Source organism: Poecilia mexicana, unplaced genomic scaffold, assembly GCF_051168715.1.
Source record: "Poecilia mexicana isolate PSO_F unplaced genomic scaffold, ASM5116871v1 scaffold_21, whole genome shotgun sequence".
NCBI classification, from domain to species: Eukaryota; Metazoa; Chordata; class Actinopteri; order Cyprinodontiformes; family Poeciliidae; genus Poecilia; species Poecilia mexicana.
Genome location: NW_028263390.1, coordinates 21,240,016 through 21,262,767, shown reverse-complemented (window position 1 = coordinate 21,262,767; position 22,752 = coordinate 21,240,016). Strand labels below are relative to the sequence as shown.

Sequence of the window (22,752 nt, the reverse complement as noted above, 5' to 3'; positions counted from 1 at the left end):
CAGGTGTGTGAGAGACGGAGACAGGAGGGGATGAAGAGTGATTGGTGGAGAACGAAGGCCGCCGGTTGATCTACGGCCATGTTGAAAAGAAGGAAGCAAAGTCCAGTAAAAGCAGGGCTTTAAAGCGCTCCTGGTTCTTTTGTCTCAGGTATTTTTAACTCGGATTGGGGGGCAACTGTGGTCGAAAGGGTCAGATCAGAGGACCACTGGTAGAAATCCAACAACATCAGAGGAAAGTTTGAGACTTATGTCTCTGTACTTACATTAAATTTCTACGGCTTCTAAAAACAGCCCAAGTGTTAAAAAATCAGTTTCTTTTCAATATAAAACTTTAACAAAAACTGGAGGTGAGCGTCTGGTGACTTTTGGTTAAAACAAGCTTGTTCTTCAATAAGAGTAGCGATTTCATTACTTTATAATAAAATTACTCAAGTAAAAGTAAAAAGTACAGCGTAATTAAAGTACTCCTAAAAGTATCTTTTTTCCCAAATGATGCAAAAGTAAATTTAACTGAGTAAATTAAGCTAAACATCCACATACACTTCACACCTGTGAAATGATAAGATTCAGAATTTTACAAATACTGTGTTGAATATTGTGTCTTAAAACAGCCAAGCTTACGTAGCGGGCGAGACAAAACTTCTCAACAGCAACAAAACCAGAAAAAAACAAAAATCTGACCACTTTCTATTACAGGCAGGACAGTAACTGCTTTTCCACTGACCGTATATTTGCATAATTTGACATTTAAAAAATAAATTTGCTTTATGGAAACCAATTTAGAAAAAACTTTTGTGTTTCGGCTAAAAGCTTTGGCACTAGGATGAGGTTGGGTTGTTTTTATTGGTGTATTTTGCAAAACTACAATAGAAACTCTTCCTTCGTACCACTAGAGTCACATGATCAGCAACCGACTGTTACTACTGATGGAAACCACAAAGAAGAAGATAACAGGAAGTAGTTGGAGGAGGATGACGCAGCGTGTTTTTTAATGATGTTTCACATGAACAAACTTAAAGTGTGATTTTAATTGTGTTTTTATTTAATGGAAACACCACAACTGTGAATTTTTTTTTTGACATTAGTGTAAAGTTTACTTATGTGTAATGGAGACACAGCTACTGACTGTTCGTCCTTACTCCTTATACCCCCTCCTTCAAAAAGCAAACTAACTCTTTAACCTTCATCTTCACCAAGGAACTTACAAATAATTTTTTTTGCTAAAATGTGCAACAGAAACAAGCAGATGTATCTTTTGCATGTTTTCTTGCTTTGATTTTGTTGAAGAAGCAGCGCATAAATACTAAAACAATCCTTGAACTTGAAAAGAACCTTGTTGAATCAGAAAGCTTCGTTAAACTTAAGTGAATCTTTTGAATCTGGAGCTGGCATAGAACCACCGCATAGTTCATGGTTCAGCCCACATTACAGTTTTCACTTGTCTACTTTAAATCAATGGAAATCATGTGTGATCTGAACAGAGCTCCGTTGGTGTGAGTTCAGCAGCAGGATTTGTTTAACCGTCCAGCTGACAGTTTGGCAGCCGGAGGCAGGATAACAAGAACCGCAGCTGTGCCTCCAGCAGACATGGTTCTCAGTTCGCTTGGTCTATGACAAGCTGATCGACACTTTTAAAGACCTTTTTAATGGTTCCCATCACTGAGGTTGTTGATGTAAGCGTTGGCAGCGGGTTTTTCTGTTGTCGTCTGATTTACTGACGCTGAAAAAGGCTGAATGATTCTGACATTTGGTTAGTTTGGCTCTCCGTAAGGCGAAATAAAATAATATGCTTTTGTTAGACGGATACAGGAAAAGCACAGTTTTATGAGAAATGGACACAGATGTTGACGTGTTAGCTGTTATACTATAAAGCGTGGGAAGAAATAAAGAAATAACATCACATTGATTAGATAATGTCATTCTGATGTCTCATAAAATCTCCATAAAATAAATAAACTGACATACAAGGCTACTATTACAATTAAATTTCATGTTTTCCAACACATTTTCTGAATGTGAAGAAAATAAATAAGGAAAAAAAGTTAAAAACCTAGAAAATATCAATGAAAACACTAAATCAAACTCAAACTCATTTTCATTGTCAAGATCATGAATGTTCTCCAGAGCCAGTTATGCCAGAACGTCTTCTTAAAGACAAAGTTATTCAAATTAAATAACATTGAGCATTTTTTCACATTATTCAGTCCTTCCAGGTTTTCTAATTTATTTTGTGATGCTAATTTAGAAATATTTGCAAGTAATTTTCCAATATTTGCGCTTATGTATAATAGTAAATTTGATATTTTGTTAATCGGCATATCTACCACAGATTATAAATTGACATTAAAGCTACAAGAAGCAATGAAGTAGAAGTAGGAAATACTGCCACCTGCAGGTGGAAATTAGCATCACATGAACATAATGGGCGTTTTTTTTTACTTTTTTTGCAGAAAATTTGCTACAAATGACCAATTGTGCAGCATGAAAAAGTGCGAGACAATGTTGGTTTTGAGTGAATTTCCACGATCGTGGAATTATGAAAACTGGAGGGATGCAGATGTGAACGCATGCAGACCAGAAACTGCGCTAAAAGCAAAAACCGCATGGGATTCTGCGTAAATATCACCAAAGCAAATGTGTGAGTTTAATGCTAGCGGGAGAAATGGTTTGTGGTTTTTTGTTGTTGTTTCTTTTACCAGAGACAAAAGAGAAATCCTCCAAGCGCTAAAATCTGAGTCTACGCCATTTTTGTTTACATTTTGTGAAGAAGGAAGTTGTGCTCAGTGTCTTCTTTAGAGGTTTTGATGTTGCTTCCTTCTGTGGTTCTGGTGCAGCGCCCCCACAGGCGAGGAGAGGAACAGGTTTTTCAAAGGGTTTGGTTCGTTTCACAAAGTGAAATCAGAAAGAGAACAGCAGCAGCTGAAACCGTAACAAATGTGGCAACCAGACCTAAATTACTTGGTAACACAGAGACAGAACCGTTCCTAGGGCAACTGATAGAGACACATTACCAGGCGTGTCTTTGGAAGATGGAGAAGATGTTGCAATTTGGGCCCCAATCGAACTGGACTATTAGGTGTGAAAACAGCCTGAATCACAGCTTTTTCTAGGAGAGGGTCAGGGTTAAACACTGAAAGGCAAGGCCAAGTGTATCACCTCCAGAAGAATAACGTTAAGTTGTTGACAGCAGTAGCTCAGCCAACACCCTCTTTAAGAAGGTGTCACAGCAGAACAAAATGCCAAGACTGGCGTCGCTTCGATTTAGTGAAACCAGAGACAGAAATAAAGTGGAAACAACAGCAAATAAGGCAAGAGTGAGGACAAAATGATTTCCTCCAGCAGCTTAAGTCTCTGCCAGTACACAGTACTAACTACACTGCAAAAACACACAATCTTACCATCTTGGTCTTCAGTGCAAATATCTTCAACTGAGAAAATTAACTTATAAGTAGCTCGTTTTAAGTACATAATTATTTAAAATTGATGAAAATGTACTGGTTCCAATGGAAGATTATTTAAGTTATAACAAGACATTTTCCCATGTTTTAAATAAAAATAATCTGCCAGTGTAAATATCACTTTTTCGTCAATAATTAGGCATTAATGACTTAAAACAAACTCCTATGTTTTTCTAAAAAGTTTGTTTGATCTTATTTCAAGATCAAACTAAAAAAAAAAAATACAAAATCTCACCAAATATATTTGGTCCAGCTTCTAGAGCAAATATCTTAGTACATCTAAAATAAGACAAAACTAACTTATAGGAAACTTTTCAGCAAGATACAGGAACTTGTTTAAGCCAATAATTCCTTAATATTGATTAAAAAGAACTAATTGTATTGGCAGATTATTTCACTTATAACATGGGAAAATGGCTTGGAATAAGTTAAACTGCCACTGGAACAAGAAATTTTCATAAATTTTAAGAAATTATTTACTTAAAACAAGCTCCTATATCTTGCTGAAAAGTTACTTATGAGCAGTGTTGTGTTCAAGACCACCTAACCCGAGACCAAGACAAGACCAAGACCAGAGTGTATCGAGACCGAGACAAGACCAAGACTTTTAGGGTCCGAGACCAAGTCAAGACCAAGACCGAGGAAAGTCGAGACCAAGACAAGACCAAGACCAGCGGCCCGCGCTACATGACACAATAAAATGTAAAATATGATCGAAATTGCTTCTCAGAATAATCTGAAAGATCCATATTCCCATAAAAACACCTAGATATTAAATACTTAATACATTTTACCAATATTAAATATTCCATTTCTGTGTTACAATGTGTGATGGTCTCGTGCCATCCCTAAAAACATAGCACCCTGGGAATTTGCCCATATTGCTCATATAAGAATCCACCACTGTTGCACCATTAAACATAGCAATTGAGGCAATGCCCTGCTGGTAAATAACACTCAACTATGAACACTGACCAAGGAGCAACAAGCAAGAAGTAACCAAACAGAAGGCGCTCATCGTGACTGTTTTCACTCTCTATCCCAGTACATGAAGCCAGATAGTCTGACACCATGGCAGACATTACAGCTGCCACTTTGAACAAAAACAAAGAGCAATGTGCATGCTCTGCGTGCTCTTTCGTTCTTGTGTTTTAGTTATTTGTTAATTTAAATATCAACGTACATAATTAAATGTATATACATTTAATTACATACATACATAATTAAATGTATGTACATGGCATGGTACACAATGATGCAGTGTACACAAGAGCATTACTAGAACAAAGAACGGGTGTTCTGTCAGATCAGCATACGTTGTCAGATAGTCGTACGCTTAGCTCAGACATGCATACGCTGTCATTACCATATGATTTTATTTAATCAGCAACATAGAATGATGACGTAGATCATCATACACTTGGTTATTAACAGTTGTATGGCATCCAGCTGCAGCCAGACCTACTTTAAATACACTTTGAAACCACGACAATGCATGTATATCTATCTAGTTATCATATTATGTCATATTATAAACAATTTAATGACTTATTTTTGTCATAACTTGTTGCATATGCTGAACTGACAACTCCACTGATGGTCGGACTTCTTAAGGCGCATGCGCTGGCATGGTACTCACTGCATGTATGCTAGGAACATAGAATCATGACGTAGATCTGTTATTAACAGTTGTATGGCATCCTGACTTAGCGGTTAAGTGAGTTTTACACGGGCGTGTGTTGTAGCTGACTCCAGCTGCAGCCAGACCTGCTTTAAATACACTTTGCAACCATGACAACACATGTATATCTATATAGTTATAATTGAAAACAATTTAATGACTTATTTTCGTCATAACTTGCTGCATATGGTGAACTGACAACTCCTCTGACGGTCGGACTTCTTAATGCGCATGCACAGGCATGGTACTCACTGCACGTATGCTATTCTGACAGTGTATGGTAATATGATAGAACAACGGCTCTCAGTGAGTGACACTCCAGTCCTATCTAATAAGTAAAGAGCCGTGGAGAAGAATCGACTGTTTCTGAATGTCACATCACTATATTGCAGACTTTTGGACATAGCGTTGTCCTGTATATGCGACAAGTCAGTCAACATCTCCGCACAATAATTCAGGCAGAGTGACTTTTTTTCATCACAAATTCTTATGTGTCTCTGTACAGCTAGCTTTGCTAACATCACGTTAACGGAGCTTACCTTCTTTGAGCTACTTTTCTAAGTGACGAAAATAGTTAGACGTTGTCCCCATCGTCTCTGAAAACGAAGCGCTGCTGAGTTAGCTCTGGCCATCGGATTTCTTACTATTTATGCAGCGCTATTATATTACTGACGATTAGACAAACATTTTCTGCCGCTGAGACAAAACCACTGCGCATGTCCTGGAGCGCCGCGTGCGAGTGAAAGGTGGGGAAGGGAGGGGGAGGAGGGAGGAGGGAGCAGCGCTGTGCGCGAGTGAAAGGTGGGGAGGGGAGCGGGAGGGGGAGAAACGCGTAGTTGCTTGGATTTTAATCGGTGAGTTTTGCATCCACTGAAAACAAAGATGTTAACAAATAAACTGGACAGTATGCTGCACGTTTAGTGATATTTTCACAGTTGCGGTCTCGACTGGTCTTGAAATAAAATGCCGAGTCCTCAGAGCCCGAGACCGAGACAAGACCGAGACCAAATGCGGTCGAACCGAGACCATCAGAAAACGGTCTTAAGACCGGACTCGAGACCAAGACCGATCTCGAGTACCACAACACTGCTTATGAGTTAGTTTGATTTGATTTCATGTGTTCTAAGATATTTACACTAGAAACCAGATTTAAATTACTTGGTAAGATTTTATGTTTTTGCAGTGTGGAGATGGACTGCTAGTCTGTTGTAGGGCAGCAGAGACACACAGAACCATCCTAGGGGCAACTGATAGAGACAGATTACCAGGCATGTCTTTGGAAGATGGAGTACCCAGAGAGAACCCACACATGCATGGAGAAACCATGCAAACTGCATTCTGAAAGACTCCAGTGCTTCCAACTGCAGCCAAAACAGAAACGACGAAATCTAAACAAAAACGAGTGAAACACAAAACCAAAACATTCTTTTTCTACCTTGAATTGCTTGCAATTTGTGTTTTAAGGTGAACAAAAGCGTAATAACGGGAAGGTTAAAAGGTGAATCCCTCTTTGCCCTGCGTCTTTCTTCTTGCCCTCCAAATTGTCACAAGCATTTGTAGAAATGTGGGGAATGCTGCAGAACAGAGCCGGGGGATTCATTCGCTTTTGTCTTGGAGCTGTTCCGCTCCATCTCTCCTATAAACAGCCGTCAACGCCGAGGAAATCCGAGAACTTCACTTAGCTGGGATCTGCTCAGACTGCAGCCATCACAGCCGAAACGACGGAGGACAAGAAGAAGAAATTATCTGACCAAATAGAGCAAGTGGGAAAAAAAGGATGAGTGTAAGGAATGCACAACAAAAACAAACCGTCTATCTAAATTTAGACAATTTGTCTGCAGTTTTTTTTTTCCTCATCATCCCTAAAAAGGTGTAAAAATGTTGCAATTTGATTATTGATGTTTTCACTTTCACAGAGATCAGTGCAGTGCATGCCTGAACTTGTGGCTGCTTTTTGGAGGAATGTTTCTGGCGGAAAAAGCTGCCAGATGGCGACGGAAACGTCCAGAACTCCGGGATGCAGAGTCCATTCCCAAAAGTTACTATCCTGAAATAATTCTTGCTCCAAAACAACTGAATGTAGCTGGGTTTCCATTAACTGTAGAACTGTGAGATTTTACATTGCGAAAATAAATTCACTTCATGGAAAATCAGTTTGCACGACTTGTTATGAAATTGTTTGCATAAGATATTAAAGCTGCAGTATGTAACTTCTTTTTTTAAATAACATTTGTTGAAGCTCTAAAGGTACAAGACAATCTGTGAAAGAAAAGAGCACCTCTGAATTTTCCCAGCGCTAACTAGAAATAACCAATCAGAGCCTAGAGGCGGGTCTTAGTGTTGTCAGATTGATTGATGGCGCTAAGCCCCGCCTCCTGGCTCTGATTGGTTGTTTTGGGGTGTATTTCTTCAGATGGTGATTGTAGCTCAGGAAGGAGATCAGTCTTTTCACAGATTATCTGTCTCATAAACTATGGTGATAAGTTATTTTTTATTAGTCACATACTACAGCTTCAAGTCGTGCCCACAAATTAAGCAAGTTCTTCCCATGAGTAAATTGTGGCCACGATTTTTTATTTCATTTTTTATTTTATCAGCCATATTGAAAGATATTTCACAAAATTTGAAAGGAGCAGCGGATTCTGAGAAGAAGTCAGAAAGTAGTTGAAGTATGTTTTTTCCCTACCAGAGCGCTCTCAGCATTGCACAGTTCATAAAAAGTTGTGAGTTGAATCCGCAGCTAAAATGTCCGACTACAGTTTCCCGCATACAGCTGCTGTGACTCCATCACCTCAATAAGATGCTGACATCTTGTCTGATGGCCATGCAACAGTTTATTCATCAGTGATCAACAAGTGGACGTTACTTCTGCTGGAAAAGACGAAGAAGACGACAGGAAGTGGTAGGAGGATAATGGTGGTGCCTGTTACGACTTCTCACATTAACAAACTTACTTAATTTCTTATTTAATGGAAACACTGCAATTGTGAAATTGTGTTTTTTCGACGTAATTGGCGCACATTTGTAATGTAACTGACCCCAACATTAAAGTGAAGACGTTTCTAACTTCAAAGGTGATCTTTTATACATCTCTTCTTGATGGCCTGGTTTTTGAGGGAAAGTTTTTTCAGTTGGAGCCGAGTTTGCTTCACATCCGAAAATTACACCAAGTCAAAATAACTTTCGTTTACATTTACAGTAGCACTAACATCTAAAACCAATTATCCGAACCCAGAAATGTCCAAAACTGCAACAGAGTTACTCCAACATGCTGCTGCCATAGAGATTCATCAGCTGGATTGTAACGCAGCTCTAAATGAAAACTGAATGCTTCCCCTGAAAGACGGTTATCTCATTGAGAAGAATCCATTTGCACAGCTGGCAGCCACTCAGCTTTTTTAGTGTTAGGAATCAGCTGAATGAGTTGTTAATGTGCGGTGAATGCGGTAGCAAGCGGTTCTGCAGCTCAGAGGAATTAGCGGGCTTCGCATTCCTCCGCGGGGTTTTCAGGATTTCAGAGGGGAAGACGGAAGCAGGGAGAGTTTGATGAGATAAAAATTAATTTATTGATTGTTTTGTTGGCGGTGCATCAGCGCAGCAGGAAGTGACGACTATAAAAAAAGACAAGGACATCTAGATGAAATCAACAATGATAAAAGTCATTTCATTCTTTGCATTTCTTCTCATTGTGTTCCTGTTTGGACATTCCTTCAATAAATAGTTCATTTAACCTTCGGATGTTTTTGCAGCTGTTCTCAAAAAGGTAGAGGAGAAGCAGGCAGTCCGGCTTCCGTTGTTTCAGAAAGCGATCTGCGTTTAGCCATTTGGACTTCTGTCCAGCAGGTGCCGAAGAGAAAGCGCAAAAAATCAATAGCGGCCAGGAAATCAGCCGAACTATGAGATTTAAAAAAAAAAACTATTTGGACGGAATATTTTCAACCGTTTGGGTTTAATTTTTAAAAGTTTGTCAATTACAGCTTCAAACTTAAGTGTTTCTTTTATGTCGTATCAATACAAAGTACAGCAGAATTTTCTTTTCCTAATAAAATCTGAAAATTGTGGTATATATATATTCAGCCCCCTTTTACTCCTTAAACAAAATCCAGTGCAAGCAATTCAATCCAAAGCTCACGTTCATCTGGTTCACCTGCTTGAACTTCTCTGGTTTAAATCAATCAATCTGCATGTTAAAATGGTTAACACATGAATATAAATCAAAGACTAACAAAACCCCAAATCGCCTTTTTTGCAGATAAACTGTAAAAATTGGCTCCTAAAGATTCTATCTTTATATTTCTGTGCAAATGTTGACATTTTCATGTAAATGTGTTCATTTCTGCAATATGTGACCTAAAACCGTCTCAGTGCTGCCCTCTTGGGTCGAACGGTTGGCACTGCAGTTGAATTTTTCTATTGGTTACAGGTATAAAACCATCTCATTCAGACACGCCCCCTGCTGGCGAGTCAGGAATTAGAATTGCGAGCATCCAGTCTCACTGACCTTGTGCTGTTTTGCAAAGAAAGGCAAAAAATGCCACTTTCTGCACATCTGAGGTATGAAATCTTCTGGAATACTGACGATTAATTTTCACTACATAAATTCATTCAAAATTATTGTAAATTGAGTAATTACTACTGGTATTTTTTTCTGTTAGTTTCTGTCCTCGCTATTACTTATGAAACTACTGACTGTGTTTTGAGCCAAATGAATAGAAAATCGAGCTGCAGTTATTTTGTGAAAACAAAAATAACTCCTTATTGTTATAGATAACGTTGAATAAGCTCAACGTTATCTATAAGAAATGTAACCAGAGGGGATTATAAAATCCCAAACAGGAGGAATGTTGGCATCCTCCCATTTTTTAGTTTACAATATAATCTGTAAGTAAATTAGAGTTTGCCGCTTATTCTTACAACTTTTTATTAATTATTTTGTAATTTCACAACCTTATATTTAAAGCTTTAGCCTTATTTATACCATTGACCTGCCAGGAACTGCAGGAAATGACATGTACATGGTTAAATCCTGCACACTGTACGAAGGAGTGAAGTGCTCATCTTAATAAATGTCCATTTTCCCTTTAAACTAATAAAAAGAAGTGAAACATGAGCAAATACACTGGGAATACAATTAATTGAAATAACTACAATAACTGCACACGTTTAAACTGTGAATGACTACAGTTTCTAAGATTTGCTAGCTGATAAGTGATCGTGAATATAAAATATAAAATGCAAAAACAGTGCTTTATATGTTGTGATTAATAGATAATGATGCTAACGAGTTATTAAAGCGCCGAATCAATGGCAGCCTGACTAAAAGGAGGCTCTTGTCCCTGACCTCAGCTCTGTTTCACTCAGTTAGCACAGCGTCACACCATCTCAGTCTGAATCAACGCTCGCGTCTTTGTAAAGCCTCTTTCTTTTGGGTTAAATGCTCCAGTGAGAAACAGAAAATTAAATACATGAGTGTTTGTGAGTATTTACTACAAAAGGAACAGGAGCTCTCCACCCTTTTCATGTCTGTCGTCGCCAGAGTCAGAGGTTGAAATTAATCTACAGCTGCTTCTGCGTCCCTGCGGCTGAGAAACAGAACATATGGAGCGGCTTTTGTTCGACTTCTTCCTCCTTTTTTCATTTTGCTTCCAATTAGTGAATGAAACCAATACAATTTTTGAAATCTTAATTTTTCCCAGGAAATGTAACACATGTACATTACAATACCACATATAGATGAGAATCTTTTGCTTTTTTCTTTAATCAGCATTAAAAATAAAACAAACAAAAAAACTAAAAAGTACTAAGGATAATTAAAACCCGATATTTACATACACTCCAGAAATAAACATTTAACATTTTTTTCATAAATCAGCCATTTTTTTTTTCATGCTCTTATTTTGAAGCAGGTAAAAATTGCAGCGTTTCCGTTTTCCTGCCTCACTTTCTCCATAAATTTCCCCCCAATAGCTTTCAAACAAGAAACATCCAGAAAAAATAAAACATGGACAATAAAGGACAATATATAAACGTAAAAACAACATCTAAGGGCATTTTTACATCGCCGTATTAGGGCCATTCTAGGTAGAAAAAAGAGAAGTTCCTTTCTGACCAGGAAAAAAAAGAGGAAATAGAGGGAAGTTTGAGTTTAAAAAGTGAAAAAAATCCTAAATAAAAACCTCAAAGATTTTTTACAATTAATCTCAGAAATATTCTAGAAAAAAACAAGGAAATTTGAGTTTGAGAAGTGAAAAGAATTCTAGAAAAGATTTTATGAAAAAATAGAAATTTCTGAGTTTAAAAAGTCGAAATTTTGCAAGAACTCAGAAATTGAGATCATAGACATTTTTGAGAAATATTTTTTGAAAATGTTTTTTTTTCCAATATTAATCACAAAATTTCTGACTGATTTTCTTTCAAATGTTTGACATTTGAAACTCAGAAATTGCATTATTATGTCATTACTTTTATGTTACTTGAAAATTATTACAAAAACAACAATATTATCATTTATCATAACTTCTGGGACAATTTAGTCCAATTAAATTAGTTATTATGACAGGATCAATTATTTGTTGAAAATTGGCCTGGGTTTTTTGCACTTCTAAAAAATGTTAAATAAAATACAGCAAGAGAAGTTTAAATATGCTACTTGACACGCTATTGGCTGGTGTTGCCAAACCAGCCAATCCAGGACCACCACTAGTTTTCATTGATGCTGATTGGCTGTAGCCTGAAGTGTGGCGATTGCAGATGTTAGCTAAAGCTGTAGCGCCAACACTGTTTCTACTGGTCTTATTAGTGCATATAAATGTATATTTGGTGTTTGAAATGTTAAAATAGGCAGAAATAAACATTTTTAGAAGGAGTCTAAAGTATTTGGGGATTTTAGTTGTCAAAAAACAAAAAGATGTTTAACTGACTAGTAAACATCTCTCGATGATGACAGAATCTTGCCATACATGATGTTTATTGCTAAAACACAAAGTCTCACCAAGTATTTTTGGTCGAGTTCATAGTGTAAATATCTTAGTACACTTCAAATAAGATAAAATTAACTTAAAAGTAACTTTTCAGAAAGATGTAGCCGCTTCTAAGTCAATGGTTATTTAATATTGATGACAAATTTAGAGTTCCATTAACAGATTATTTCACTTGGGACAAAACAATTTTCACATGCTTTAAATGACAAAATCTGCCAGTATTTTCTCATCAATATTAAGGAATTATTGGCTTAAAACAAGCAGCTATATCTTGCTGAAAAGTTACTTATGATTACTAAGGTATTTGCACTAGAAATAATAATATTTTGTGTTTTTACAGTGTTACCACTGAATAAGATCAATGTAAACTAAAATTAATAATTTGTTCTGATATATAAATAATTTGAAAGTGTTATATCTACTTTTAATTATAAATACTAAGTCCCACAGTGAGGAACAGAAACAAGCTGCAAAACCTAAACACTTAGAAATGGGTTTTGGATAGTGGTGTGTTTTCCCCTCCAGTTACATCACACCAGTTGTCCCAGAAGGGCCGGACTCCACTCACACTAAATGGCCCCTTTATTAGGGTCGGAGGCTCAGCTTGCATGCTGCACACAGGGACGTGTGTGTGTGTGTAGGTGTGTGTGTGTGTTTACCAAGTTGAAGAGCAGTTGTCGTTGACAGCTGCACGAGTGCAAGGAGAGAAAGAGTCAAGTGGCTTCAAATAGTCGACGTTCCTCTCATTCATCATGCTCTTCTTCTTCTTCTCAGCAGCCACTGGTGTGAAGTTTACATTTTTCATGTTGACACAGTCCTGGAGATATTTTGAAGGTAATGATTCATGAAATGTCCAGAACAAAGACATGAAACGGGACCGATTAATCTCAATATTCAACACTATCCAAGTAATTTATTTCTATTGGCTTTGTTGCCGTTTTTTAGTCCATATATGACCCTAAATTTAATCTAAATTACCGTCCAGCTGTGAGTCTGAAAATGGACTTCTTTTGTGAGCCAGTGAAGTTAAATCATGTATTTGTTGTGTAACAATATGCAATGAGAAAGGTCTGAATTCATAGTTAAGAACAAATAAACAACAAAAAAATTTTTATTTGAAATAAAATGGAATGAAAATAACTGTTTTAGTATGAATAAGTGGGTTCAAGAATTAAAGTTATTAATTATGGAACTATAAGGAAAACAAATTCTGACAAAAATAAAGTCAGAGTTATGAGGAAATAAAGTCAGAATTATTAAATTAAATATAAAATTTTGAGGTTGAAGCCACATTTTTTAGTGGGCCTTACCCTCTTCTGTAATTTTGGCCTAATTATAATTAGGTAAATAAACATAATCCAACCAATCTGCTGCAACTCCCACTCAAACACACATAAGATAAAGAAAACAACAATAAAGAAGTATTTATAAGGACCATGGAGTCGGAACATTTACTTTTCTCCCCAATTTGAACAATTCCTCTCAATGAGGAGTCATTTTTTTCTCAATTTCTTCTTCAACCAACCAATCAGCACCTTTGATCCCTAACTAGAAAGAACGCCACCATGTAGCTGTGAAGGAGGTCGATGCGTTTTGCATTCAGAGAAAAAGTCCCCACCAGATACTGCTTAATGAAGCAGCTGAGGATAATTAGAGTCTAGTGAGATTATTATATTCCCAACATATTTCAGTGTGCCAATTAGATCCTATCAGGTGTAAAGTGTGACATAATGACTTGCCGTATCCTTATGAGCGATTTTTACATAAAACTGTGGAAAGTTTTAGAAACTACAGATGAGAGTTATGTCTCTTTAAATCAACTCCTCCTGTCAGGTGGTGCAGATGTCCACAGAGACATTTAGCGAACTCCAGTGGGTGGGTTCAGATGACATCACAATGACATCATGATGACATCACACACACATTAGGGTCAAATAGGCAACATGTGATTAGCTAACAAACGTCTGTGTAGCAGACACTCAGCTGAAGGCAGGATGAACAACTAAAATGAGATTATGTGATATGTGCATATAAACAAGAACTGATTCAAATTCTGCTCTGGTCCTCCCCTTGTGCCTGTTCTCCGTCTCAATTGGTACCAAATAAGGAGCACGTGTGTAATAATGAGTGCTTTGACGCATCATCGCCAAAGTGATTTTTCTTTTTGCAAAAATCACTTTTTTGTCAAAAGATGATTTAGGCAAAAAAATAAATTACTTTTACTTTTGGCAAAAGTGACTTAGGCCAATATTTTAGGAAGGCGATGATATGAAATATCTAGTTTGAACTTAGCGATGATTTTACTTTATTGACAGTTTTCTTATTTTGCTTTACACTTGTGGATAAATCTTAAAGATTTTAGCCTCACAGCTCAACTTGAAATAATTTTCTGTCATGTGAGCTTTAAATCATAAAAAAACAGTAAATATAATTATGTTTTTTGAGGAAGTCTGACTGCATTCAAGAAGTCGAAGCTAAATTTCTAAATTATATTTCAGAGCAAGAAAGAAATCGGAACATCATCAGCAATTTATCGGACAGATACTTCAGACTATTGGCTTAATTTGCAACTACACAAATAAAACTATATGAATAAGTACAAGTACTCTCCAGATAATAAATAATAATAAATGCTTTACTCTTTTTATTGCCATTACAAATCAATCATGATCAATTAAATACTGATTAACCAGCGATTGGACCTTAAACCTGACTCAGATGATCTCCATTCCACTGATTGTGAGACTTCAAGCACCATTTGGATGGACCTCTGTTGATTAACTTTAAAAGAGAATATTTATGTTAATGTTAAATAGTTTTCATCCATTTGTTATTTTGCAAAAATCAGATTTCATTCTGACATTAAAGGTTTTTTTTTTGACAATTTTTGTCAAAGATTAAAAAAATTTGATGTAAAAGCTATAAAAACGTTAAAACCTCCAATGGTATGAATACGTTTCATAGGCACTAAATATCTGCTGAAATACTTTTAACTTAAAGTCACATTTAAACTCAAAGGTATTTCCTGCTTTGTCTGCCTTTAAAATAATTAAAACATAAATATTTTTGTTTTCAATCAGGAAACTGTTTTCTGTCAAAGCTTGATTTCAAAATAAAAAAATAAAACCTTGTTCGCTGCGATCTTTTCTGAATCTGTAGATTTGAAATTTATTCACTTTGTGCAATACCTTTAAGGACAATGTCACTGTACACTCATAAAACAGGATTTACAGTTAGCATGCTTCGTCTTGATGCCGTTTGCAAACCTTCGATACGGTTTGGATGTGGATGAGGTTTGCTGTTGCAGCTAAAATGCTTCAGAAATCAGTTAAGGTCCAAAAAATCCTAATTTTTGTTGTTGTTTCTGAGCTGGTATGTCCAGTCGGAACGTGATTCCCCCGAACACCGAAGTGTCTGGTCTGTTCCTGCTTTCATCGTCTGCCAGGTCCTGTCCTGAACACCAGCACAGCCATAACACACTCCCAGTGAGGAAGGGTCTGCCAAGTCCTTCGAGTGCAAAACCCACATGTGTTTCTGTCCGTCTGTCCCTCCGGACGTTTCTTTTTTTTCTTTCCCAGCTTAGGAATGTAGTCCCTCCCTGTCATAGAAGCACAGAGGCTTTTGTCTTTGTCCGTATCCGTTCAGATCGGTTTCCCTCCTGGTTTTCTGAATCCACGCTTGCTTAGCATCCACGCTGTCGGCGTTCAGCTCAGCAGGGCTGCATGGTGCTGCCGCCGCCACCGCTGCTGCTGCTGCACAGTCCACTGTAGCGCAGAGCTGCAAGCAGACCAGAAGCTGTTATACCCCCTTAAAAAACGGATTTCTGCCTCAGTTTCTTAGAGTTGGAGGAAAAATAGGCCAAAATAGAAAGAGGAAGGTGAGGAAGAGTCTCTAAAACCAGTACAAATCCTTGCTTTTATCCTGCGCCTGCAGACCTAAGAAAGATGAGAAAGAAAGGGAGGAAGAGCGAGACAAGATAAAGGCAAGAAAAGGAAGATTAGACACTGACAAAAGCTTGTTGATAAAAGCAGTAGGAAGTGGCCCGAGGTGAAGAAGGAGGAAAAAAGCAACAGCAGCAGAAAATGGAGCTGACAGCTGGAGTGAAGGTGCCGACTGACGGACGTTTTGTTCGTTAAAAGCACTTTGTGTAAGTCGATCCGAGGGACAGAAACAGATTTTCATTTAATTCTAGTTTTACACCGTAGCTGCGATTACATTAAACTTATAATCACACAAATTGGTTCATGAGTTCACTTAATGGAAACATGGAAATTTAGAAAAAGACTCAAGTTGTCACGCTAGGATGTATTGAAATTGGTTTATTTCACAAAACTGCAAAGGAAAAACTTTTTTTCTCTTCACAGGAGTCGCATGATCAACAGCTGGATGTTACTACTGTCGAAAACGACAAAGAGGAAGATGACAGGAAGTGGCATGTTTTTAATAACTTATTAACGTGGGATTTTAATGCCGTTTCTTATTTAAGAGGAACATCGTAATTGCTATATTGTGATTTTTCGACATTAGTGGAATATCGACGTTTTGCCAAAACCACAAAAATTTGATGCAACTTCATTTTGTTTACGTTTCATGAAGGAGGAAGTTGCGCTTAGAGGTTTTCATGTCTTTTCCTTCAGTGGGTACAGCGCCCCCACAGGCGAGGAGGGGAACAGGTTTTTCAAAGGGCTTAGACTGATTGAGACAGCAGTGTGAAAGTGAACCTCAGCTGAAAATGTAACAAATGTTGTAATTTTGGTGGCCAATCAAACCAAATCTACCGGACTATCAGGTGTGAAAGCAATCTTAGTTCTTACGTCCAGTAGCCGTTCACTCAAACTGAGTTCTCTGCTTTCTACAGGAAGTAAGATACTGCCTGTTAATTTCTACATCACACAACCCCAGCTGAAACACTGAACTATCCCTTTAATGAAAAACGTCGGCTGATTTCTGAGGACTATCGTACCTGTGTCTATGTTGAGTCCGATTTCCGCTCCAGCTCCGGCGAAGGCGCCGCTCCAGGCCGACCCCGTCCCCGACTCCGCCTTCCCGCCGAGGTCGCAGGGTGAGGTGCTGGGCCCCGGCACCGAGCTGCCTGACGACAGCCGGTGGTGCGGCCTCACCGATGGCACCAGCAGGGAGCTGTACCTCGGGTCGAACGCCGCGCCGTACATTTCGTGGACGCCTGGGCGAGAGTAGGCTGAGCTCTGAGCGCTAATGGCGCCCCCTAGCGAATAAGGGTGATGGTGATGATGGTGGTGGTGGTGCGACGGGTGCCAGGTGTCGGGGCTGGGCTGGTGGAGGTGGCTGTGCAGGGAGCTGGAGGAGTATGGGTCGGTGGGGAAGGAGATGTCTGCGTGGGGGGCGGACAGAGCGCCGCCCAGCGTGGAGGAGACCGCCGGCTGGTAGGAGCTGTTCCAGAACGACGGAGGGAAACTCCTCTGACTCATGGGGAAGGAGCCGTCTGAGAAAACCCAAATCATGGAGTCACTTCAAAAAACATTCAGTAAAATATTTAGGAAAGACAAAAACAGAATCTGAAGAACTCAAACTTTTAAATATTCAAAATCTGGATGTTTTTGTGCTTTCGTTTGGGTTTCTGGTGCTTCTAAAAACAGAACAAGTGATTAAAAAAAAAAAACTAGATGTTTTTTGGCAAAAAGTTAATGATTGTTGGCGTTTGGAAAATGAGCCATTTCAAAAACCTTCAAAATATATTACAAATCAGCAGGCTCTGTACCGTTGCCTAGTAACCCCAATAGACTTCGGCTGTTACCTAGCAACCCAAGCTGAGCTCCAGCACATTTGGTTAGCTGATTTTACTGTTGTACAATGGCTGCTGGAAAAGACAAGTGTTTTGTTGTTGCCTTAACCATCCAGAAACCACTGGCTGCATTCTTGTTGGTTGTGCAGGAGGCTCTACTAATGCTTTTCAAAATGTACGGTTGTACAATTGTGCATCTGTTTGCTGCCATTTTCATGTCTGAGTGTAAACGTTGAGGTTTAAGAAGCCTAATAAAGTTTACCAAGTTGAAGAGCCTAATAAATAAATAAATGAGTATATAAATGTATAAGGAGTTTAAATATAAAGCTTTATGCATCAATTCTGCAGTTTCTTGCAACTTAACATGCTGTTTGCCAACAAAATGTATTTATACCAGCATTTGGGAAGCAACAAAAAATCTAATAGTTTTCTCTGAACACAGCAAATCTACTTGCTGAATCTAAAGTTATTCAGTTACATAAAAATACTGGAATTTTAAAGGTTTTGTGCAAACACATTTAAAAAATTAACCTCACTGCGGTTTACAGTGGGAAAAAATGTCTTAGTACAATTGTTTTAATCAGTTTGAAAAGAAAAGCTTGATTTATGTTGTAAAAATTGTTTACATGAAGCATAAAGATAGAGCAGTAAGAGGATAAATCTGTGATCTATGCAAACAGAAAACATAAATTAATAAAACTTTAAATGTGTTTTATCAAAGCTGCAGAGATTGGAAACGGTCTATTTTCCTGTGAATGGCTCTGATTGGTGATTAGCAGATCACAGGCAGAAAAGGTTGAATATTTTTCTAATAACCAACAGCTTGAATTATCAAATGACTCTGAGTTTAATAGAAAACAAATCAAGCTTAGAGACGCAAACCTGGATGAAGAAACAATAAAAGAATCTTGTAATTCCTTAAATTTCTGTTGGATCCAAAACAACCTCCATCAGAACAACTGCAGCACATTATTTTCTCTGCTACATGTTGATTTGTTCTTTTAGGAAAATGAAATTGGACTCAATCAATATTTTAATTTGCAGCTCAGAACTCAAAGAAAACAAGAAATTGATTGATTAAGGAAACCCTGATCGGTCCATTTCTGTGCCAGTAAACTGATCTGAAATCTGTCTCTCGCTGCACAAAGCAGCAGTGGATGAAAATCAGGAGTGTTTTTGTTTTATTACAATACTTTGGGTTTTAATGAGACTTTGTTTTCAATCAGCACACTTGGTTAAATAAAAGGTTAAGTAAATGAATAAAAATTGTTTTAGTAATTGATTATTCAATTGATTAATCTGAAAATTAATCAATTAATTGGCTAAAAAATATACAGATATAACTATATATGTCTTTTTACATTAAACTGTATTAAAGATATAAATAAAAATTAGTTAATTCCTTTTTTAAGTAAGAAAATAAACATTTTATTGCTTCCAGTGCAATAACACAGAATTCCTTCAGTGAAATTGAACCAGGCGAAGTTCGGCTAAAACATATTTACAGACAAAGATGATTTTTATTTTAAATGTATATTTATTTTGTACAGTTTTGGTTTAATTACTGCTCTGAATATGTTGGTTTTTTGACTCTGTATACTGCAGTTAATGATTAATCGACTACAAAATTTCAATGATCGATTAATCACGTATAATCCGATTAATCGTTTCATCCCTCAATTAGAGGTGTAGAAAAAAAACCTGATTCTACAGAGAATCACAGTTCATAGACCTGGGAATTATGAACTGATTCAAGATGCTCAAAAATCTATTTTAGTCTTTAGTTGTTTGTAGAAATGTATTTTGAATAGTTATTTGATAAGAACAAGCCAAGCGGCTAAACTAACCTAATACTTGTAGTTTAAGTTACAGAATTTTATGCATTTAATTTGTTTAAATATAAACTGATGGAATAATTTTAAGTAACTGTTTTTTCATCTTGTCACTTACAAAATTTAAACACAACATCTAAAACGTCTGAATAGATAAATTAGTTTCTTAATCAAGTCGTGATACTAAAAATCGAATCGACACTGAAAGATTTCCAACACTGTATTGTTCAGTTTTGGTTTAATTACTGCTCTGAATATGTTGTTTCTCTGCAAATAGTCTTTTTGTTGAGTCCGTATACTCCAGTTAAAGATTAGTCGATTACTAAAACAGTTGATTATTATTTTAATAATCGATTAATCACGTTTATTCTGATTAATCGTTTCTGTCCCACAATACTTCTTCAGTTTGCACTAAAAACTGATCCAGATGTAAATGTTGGACTCAAAACCATCGTATGGCTGCAGTGTTGAAGTAGAAACCGACTCCAAATTCAGCTGGAACTCCGTTTGCAGATTATTAAAGTTGCGTTGAACCAGCTGAACGACGGATTCACGAACCTCTGGGCGCCTTGTTCCCGCTCGGCGCCAGGTACGCGCTTGTCTGGCTGAGCGCTCGGCTGAAATGCTCGTCCACCACCGTGCTGATGTCACCCTGGAAGTAGGTGAACAGGACGCAGCGGGAGCTCAGGTACTCGGCGCCCGGCGGCAGCTCCTTGTCCTCCTCTTTGATGGCCGGCGGCCCCGAGGGGCCGAGTCGGCTGCTGAGCTCCTGGGGGTTTTCCATTTTGGAGTAGAAAGCCAGCTTCTGGAGTAAAGACAGACATACATCATGTGTGTTCTTGTTTGTCTTGATGAAACTTACTGCCTGTTATTATTGCTAACCTAAAAAAAACCTTGACCTCTGACCTGCAAACCTCTTAGAGGTTTATTTCAGGATCTGATGACACGGGTGATGTTTAGTTTGAATTCCACGTCTAAAACCAACACAGAAACTTTGAACTGTTTTGTTTCCCTATGTTTTTAACGTGCAAGTTGGTGAAATCAGTTCTGCTGTTTATATTTTCTGATTAAAAGCCAAAATGTATGCAGCATTCTTAGTCATGCATGTGGAAATATTCTGTGAAATAAAAAAAATCAGCTGTGAAACTGTTCATTATGACGGCAGGATGGGTCTCAGAGTGTTTAGGTGGCGGACGGAGTGAGTTTTCACACTATGTGAAACATGTCTGCATGTTGACTGAGAGTTTGATACACAGAGAGAAAAAAAACTTTAAAAAAGTCTGAACAGACCTGAAAACAGACCTGCTGCCTCTAAGACACAAATCTAAAATATTTACAAACTAGTTTTTATTTTACATGCAATTAGCCTTAATACTCCTTGATTAGCTGCATGTATTTACTATAATATATAATTTAAATGCATATTGTGTTAATAAACGCATAAAACTTCAAAATACTGCAATTGATTACAGTCTTATATTTAAATATTAATTTATGCAATAAAACATAAATAAATGGAAAACTGTGTAAAATCTTTTTTACACATTTTTTATTCATTAAAAGTATTTAAAACTATCCACCAATCCAGTTTTACGGGTTTAGTAACTTCTTTAAGTTGAAGAAAACGTCTTTTTATGACCTTTTTAGGCGGATTTGAACCGCTGGTCACTTTAAAAACAATGTAAACTGAGTTTAATTACGATTATATGATGAATTTAGACCGACGTAAAGAGAAGCCGTGCGGAAATGCAGCGTACCTGGTGGTGGTAGGGGCTGTAGGAGCTGAAATAAGGCTGAGGACCAAACACTTGGTACATCACATCCAGGCAGCTCATGGCGAACAACTCACGAAGAAGAACCAAGCGTCATCGAGAGCCGCTCAGGTCGGACGGAGAGACGGAATCGGAAAAGTCCAAGCCGGTGCTCAACTCCTCTGCGCGCTCTCTGCGCTCTTTACGCACCGGACTGCGGCCCGTACCCGAGAAGGAGCGACCCCACGGCCCCGCCTCCTCCCACCGCACGCGCGCACACCCACCAATCAGAAGCCGGAGCTCCACCTCTGCCTTAATGGGCTTTTAATTAGGAAACATGAAAGAAATCAGAAGCTGCAGCTGCGCAAAACTTTTCCAGTAAACGTTTGATGGTATTATTTTTTACCCTAAAATGATTCCACTTGTTTTAAATTTGTGCACTGCTCATTTCTGTATATCTCCCCTCCAGCAGGACACAGTTTTTATATATAATTTTATTAGTTTTCTTGGGAATTTGGGCGCGTTTTCATCTCCTTTGTGAAAGGTTCTTACAGCTGACCACGCAGTTTGAGGACAGAAGAAGAAATAAAATTACATATTAGCTCAAATAAACAAATGAAACATGGAATAATCCAGAGAGCACCTGAGTTGATTCCCTCCAGAAACAATAGCTTCTTCAGAATCACATCTTTGTATGGAAGCATATCAGGGCCACTGCAGATAAGACAATAAAAAAGAAAGTGAAAATTTATGCCAAAAAACTCAGAAATGTTGGTATTAGACACAGAAACTTATAAGAGCTTTCTAGAAAATTTCTGATCTTCAAGAGTTGAAAATGTTTGACTTTTGAAACAAGTTTTGAGACAAGTTTTTTTTTTTAGAAAATTTCTGAGATTTATTTTAAATTTTCTCATTTATTTCTTGCAGTATTTTCTCTTTTTAAACTCAACTTTTAAAGATTTTTTTTCAAGAAAATTTCTAAGATTTATCTCAAAATTTTACATATTTTTCTAGCAATTATTTCACTTTTAAAACTCATAAATTTCCAAGTTCTTTTCTAGAATATTTACGAGATTAATCTCAAAATTTTTCAATTTTTTTCTTGGAAATTATTCACTTTTCAAACTCAGAAAGGTTCAAGTTTTTTTGTTTTTCTTTCAAAAATAATTGTTCAGTTTCAAATCTTATTTTTCAGTTCCTATTTTTTTTTCTTTTGAACAAACTGTATGGTCCCAGATTAGCTCCAGAAGTAATGCAGGTTGACAAGACTTTCATGAAAGTTTCTTCCT

At 37.4% G+C, this 22,752-nt stretch overlaps 1 protein-coding gene across 1 annotated transcript; it reads right to left on the bottom strand.

The window, feature by feature from the left end:
- Window positions 1-15,280: 15,280 nt before the first annotated feature.
- On the bottom strand, window positions 15,281-22,476 carry vgll2a (vestigial-like family member 2a). The gene is made up of 4 exons (XM_015009644.2): window positions 21,470-22,476; window positions 20,271-20,517; window positions 17,083-17,580; window positions 15,281-15,896 (listed from the first exon to the last, which is right to left on the bottom strand). The coding sequence occupies exons 1-4, from the start codon at window positions 21,545-21,547 to the stop codon at window positions 15,829-15,831; spliced, it is 891 nt and encodes a 296-aa protein (XP_014865130.2). The 5' UTR covers window positions 21,548-22,476; the 3' UTR covers window positions 15,281-15,828.
- Between the last annotated feature and the right edge of the window lie 276 nt (window positions 22,477-22,752).